The sequence below is a fragment of the Solanum verrucosum genome, unplaced genomic scaffold (assembly GCF_900185275.1).
Source record: "Solanum verrucosum unplaced genomic scaffold, falcon-dt-bn FXZP01000176.1, whole genome shotgun sequence".
Taxonomy (NCBI): Eukaryota; Viridiplantae; Streptophyta; class Magnoliopsida; order Solanales; family Solanaceae; genus Solanum; species Solanum verrucosum.
The window spans coordinates 2,018,894-2,023,149 of NW_026020412.1; the positions used below are offsets into that span (position 1 = coordinate 2,018,894).

The window sequence follows — 4,256 nt, forward strand, 5'->3', positions numbered from 1 at the left end:
TAGTTTTATCACCGTTTTATAATGCATTGAGTTGAGTGTCCATGAGTTGAGGTTGAATTGAGTAGAGTCAAGTTGAGTATGTTTCCTTTTAAGCAGTTCAAGCTTGCACGTTATGTTCAGTGTTCCCCTTCCATGCTTGTACATTCCATGTACTGACGCCATTTGGCCGACATCTTTCATGATGCAGATACTGAAAACCAGGATCATCAACCAGCGCTTCGTTGATCTAGTCGAGTTCCAGATTTGTTTGGTGAGCCTCCTTGATTCCGGAGGATCTCTCATTTAATTATGTTATTTCAATTTGTTAGCATGATCGGGGGTCTTGTACCGGCATCCCTCATAGTATTAGAGGCTTCATAGATAGATAGACAATAGTAGTTCATAAGTCTTGTTCATTTCAGTTGTTATATTCTAGACGTGACTGCCTCTTTTGGCCAGTGAATGTTTTATTTCTAAAATATTTTGAGTTTATCTTTTGAGACATTGAGTTAAAATTTACATTTGAGTTCATTTTATGTTGAGTGAGTCTTCCGCTGAGAGTTGAGCCAGGTCAAGGGTTCGCTTGGGACCAATAATGGTTCTCGAGTGCCGACCATATACAAAGTGAAGTCTAGGGGAGTGACAGTAGTACTACTTTTACTGATAGTTTTTTATCGATATAATAGAGTACACAAGTTTCAAAAAAATATTATTCAAACAAACCACAATTCATGTATATGACACCAAGAAACCACCTCACCAATTTACAAATAGCTATTTCTAGAAGATATATTTTATGATGATGATGTTTGATTAAACTTAAAAGAAATTTTTTTTTGAAAGTGAATCTAACTAAATTTGAATTCGTGCTAGAAAATCATACATTGAGAGTAAATCACTCCCTAACAAAGGTGACTCTGTATTCATAAAAACTCGAATCTAAAACGTCTGATTAAAATTTGAAAAAGTACATGCTACCCCACCATTCAAAACCGACCCTGATTCTCCCCCCTCCCCGTTATTGGGTTCGAAAGTGATTGGGGCGTTATGCGGAAGCTTACAATTGCAAATCATATAGTCGATAAATCAGATGAAAAACAAAAGCATACTAAAAATATATTATTGATATGATTTGGCCAAACGGTCTACATATTATAAAACTAATATTGAAAAAGCATAAACGTATTGGGAGAAAATCTCCCCATAAGCTAAACTCTTAAATATCTACATTGTGAATGTTCTTGTGTTCTTGGTATGAGAAAACGTGTATTCAATTTATAGGATCCCAGACTATTCCTCTAAAGAAAATAATAAACCAAATATGGAGGAAAATTATATTTTCCTATAGGAAAAGTTGAAGCATTTATGGTAATACTTTGACTTTCCTTCAAGAGAAAAATAAATTTCAAATAAGGTAAGAAAATCAGGGCAAAACCCTAACAACCCCCCCCCCCCCCCCCCCCTTCAAACCCACTATAAAAATCCCAAATCTCCTTCTTCCATCATTTCATAGCCAAGCCCCATTCTCATCCACACATACCCCTCTCAAACCCACCATAAGAAAACCCTAATTTTCCTTCTTCCATTTGTACACACTCATCAAGATTCAACACACAAATGACTTCATCAAAATTTGAACCAAATGATGACATACTTGATTTTGTAATCAAGAAAGCAAATGGAATAAAAGGCCTAGTAGACAGAAGCCTTGAAATTATCCCAAATCAATGTATTCAACCAAAAGAACACAGACTAGACAAATCCCAAATTGACAATCAAGAATCAATCCCAACAATTGATTTATCAAATTTTGATGATTTCAATGTTGAAAAATCAATTCAAGAAGCAGCAAGCAAGTGGGGATTCTTCCAAATCATCAATCATGGGATCCCAATTGAAGTTCTTGAAGATTTGAAAGATGCAGCACACAAGTTTTTCGAATTGCCAGCTGAAGAAAAAGTAAAGTATTATAAAGAGAGTTATAGTGCTGGTGAATCTGTGTTGATGTTTTGGAGTGCTATTGGTAATAAAAATGAGAAAGTTTTGGAGTGGAGGGATAGTATAAAACATGGTTGTAATCCAGAAAATGATAGCAGTCTTTGGCCTTCTCAAACAAGGTAACTTTTTGGGTTTTCTGTTCTGTGTAATTTGTAGGTCACGTGTTTTTGAGTAAGTAACAAAAACATACCTGTAGTATTAGTTTTTTCATGAGTTTCATATCTTTAACTGTAAGGTGTTTGTGTTTTCTATCTAAACTCTTGTTAGCTATTTATTAAAACAAACCTAAAAACTTACTAGACCAAGTGTCTCAATACAATCACAAAAGGTTGTGTCACTAGTTAATTAGGCATAAAATTTCGTCCCAATGACAACTGACTCATTAATTTTGAGATGTGTTTTGATAATTAGTTGATGATAGTTCAGATAGGAGGCTTGCAAAAGTATGTTACTTCAGGCCTGTTTTTGACCATTATCTCTAAATTTCATAAAGGTGTATTTAACTTAAATCTGAATTATACTATCTAACTAGGAATTTCTTTTAGTCCCTTTTACAATAATATATTTAGTATAATTCGACAAATAAGAATATGATGTGCGCAAATCTTATTTCTACCTTTGTGGGGTAAAAATGTTGTTTCTGATGGACTTTCTGAACACTCGTAGTGAATTTTTTTAAATTGACGTTAAATTAACTTGCCATTAAATTTTATACGCTCTTAATGAAATTCCTGACTTTGTCACTGGTTTATAGGAACCAAGTCTTGGAGTATCAAAAGTGGGCTAAACCACTTGCTAAAAAGTTGTTAGAGGTGCTATTGAAGGGTCTCAATGTCAATGAATTTGATGAATCTTTAGGACCTCTCTTGATGGGAACTATGGCTATCAACATAAACTATTATCCACCATGCCCAAATCCAAGTATCACCATTGGGGCTCGCCGACACTGCGACGTCTCCTGCATCACTCTGCTCTTCCAGGACGACACGGGAGGCCTATATGTTCGAGGGACTAAAGGCGATAATTGGATCCACGTAAATCCAATCAAAGGCGCCTTAGCGGTTAACATAGGTGACTCGTTGCAGATCATGAGCAATGATCGATACAAGAGTATCGAGCATTGTGTAGCAGTTGATTCGAGCAGGGCTCGAATATCCATACCGCTATTTGTGAATCCTTGCTTTGACAGTGTCATTGGTCCATTTTCACAAATGTTGAAAGATGGAGAAAAACCAGTGTACAAACATGTCTTGTTTTCTGATTATTGGGATTATTTCTTTCGTAAGAGGCCTTCTGGTAAAGCATCACTAGATTTTGCTAAAATTTGATAGTTTAATCTACAAATTTCTTGTTAAGTGAATGTATTGTCAAATTTGTTATCATGTGATGACAAAAACTCTCTTTACATAACCAATGAGTTGGTATGATTGTGTCGTTAGCTTGATTTGTTCTAATCATTCAATAATCTTATTTTACCCTTTATCCAACTTTTTGTTTATAATAACTTTACCCCATTTTTTTTCTTTGTAATATTGTAAGTTTTATCTTCCAATCGTTGGTGTGTAGCACTGTGATAATTTTAAACTTGAACTCAATAATTTGAAAAATGTTCTTTTTTTAAAGCAGATATCAAATATAGAATAAGAAAAAACATGTACTCATGATGGGTAGTAAATATATTTGCCATCAATTAAAGATCTTATGTTTAGAAATGAATTTGCATTCAGTTTAATATCGGATATTGAATACAAAAAATATGAGACAAAACACCTACTTAAATGACGCTTATCATTTTCTAAGATCGTGACCGGTAGTAACTATCTCCATCATCAACTAAAGATTTTTATTATAAATTTACTTTCACTCCTAAGACTAGTATCAAATATAGGGCTGGTTCCCCGCACTAGCAGTGCGCTAGTGTCATCTTCCCCACCCTTTTTCCGTCGTTTGCTCCATCAAAGTCCTTTTAAAGTGTACCTTTACTTCTTATTGATTCTAACTACTCTAAACTACATCTAAATATAGAGAAACTATTCATAACATGAATCATAACCCTTGAATTCAAGGTAGAGTTAAGAGTAAAGTCTTAAGAGTTCTTTCGAGTCATTTTGAGAAATCTTTTACAATCTTTTTAAAACTTGTTTTAAGACTTTAGTACTTGAGTTTGAGAATAAGGAGAGTTGATTTGAATTTTTCAAAATGAATATATGAGAACAAAGTATTCCCAAGAATAAATGTTTTTACATTAAAAATGACCGATATCTAAAGGAGTTCATGAG

At 34.1% G+C, this 4,256-nt stretch overlaps 1 protein-coding gene across 1 annotated transcript; it reads left to right on the plus strand.

Moving 5' to 3' along the window:
- The first annotated feature begins 1,596 nt into the window (after nucleotides 1–1,596).
- Nucleotides 1,597–3,308, plus strand: LOC125840629 (bi-functional coumaroyl CoA and feruloyl CoA ortho-hydroxylase F6H2-2-1-like). Its single transcript, XM_049519599.1, has 2 exons — nucleotides 1,597–2,096; nucleotides 2,732–3,308. Exons 1-2 carry the CDS (start codon nucleotides 1,597–1,599, stop codon nucleotides 3,303–3,305), a joined length of 1,074 nt encoding a protein of 357 aa, XP_049375556.1. The 3' UTR covers nucleotides 3,306–3,308.
- Nucleotides 3,309–4,256: the final 948 nt, after the last annotated feature.

Bases quoted from the DNA above. Each gene is read 5' to 3' on its own strand.
- LOC125840629 (XM_049519599.1), top strand. From the start codon at position 1,597: ATGACTTCATCAAAATTTGAACCAAATGATGACATACTTGATTTTGTA. The intron at 2,097-2,731 runs GTAACTTTTTGG...ACTGGTTTATAG, and splicing joins CTTTGGCCTTCTCAAACAAG to GAACCAAGTCTTGGAGTATC.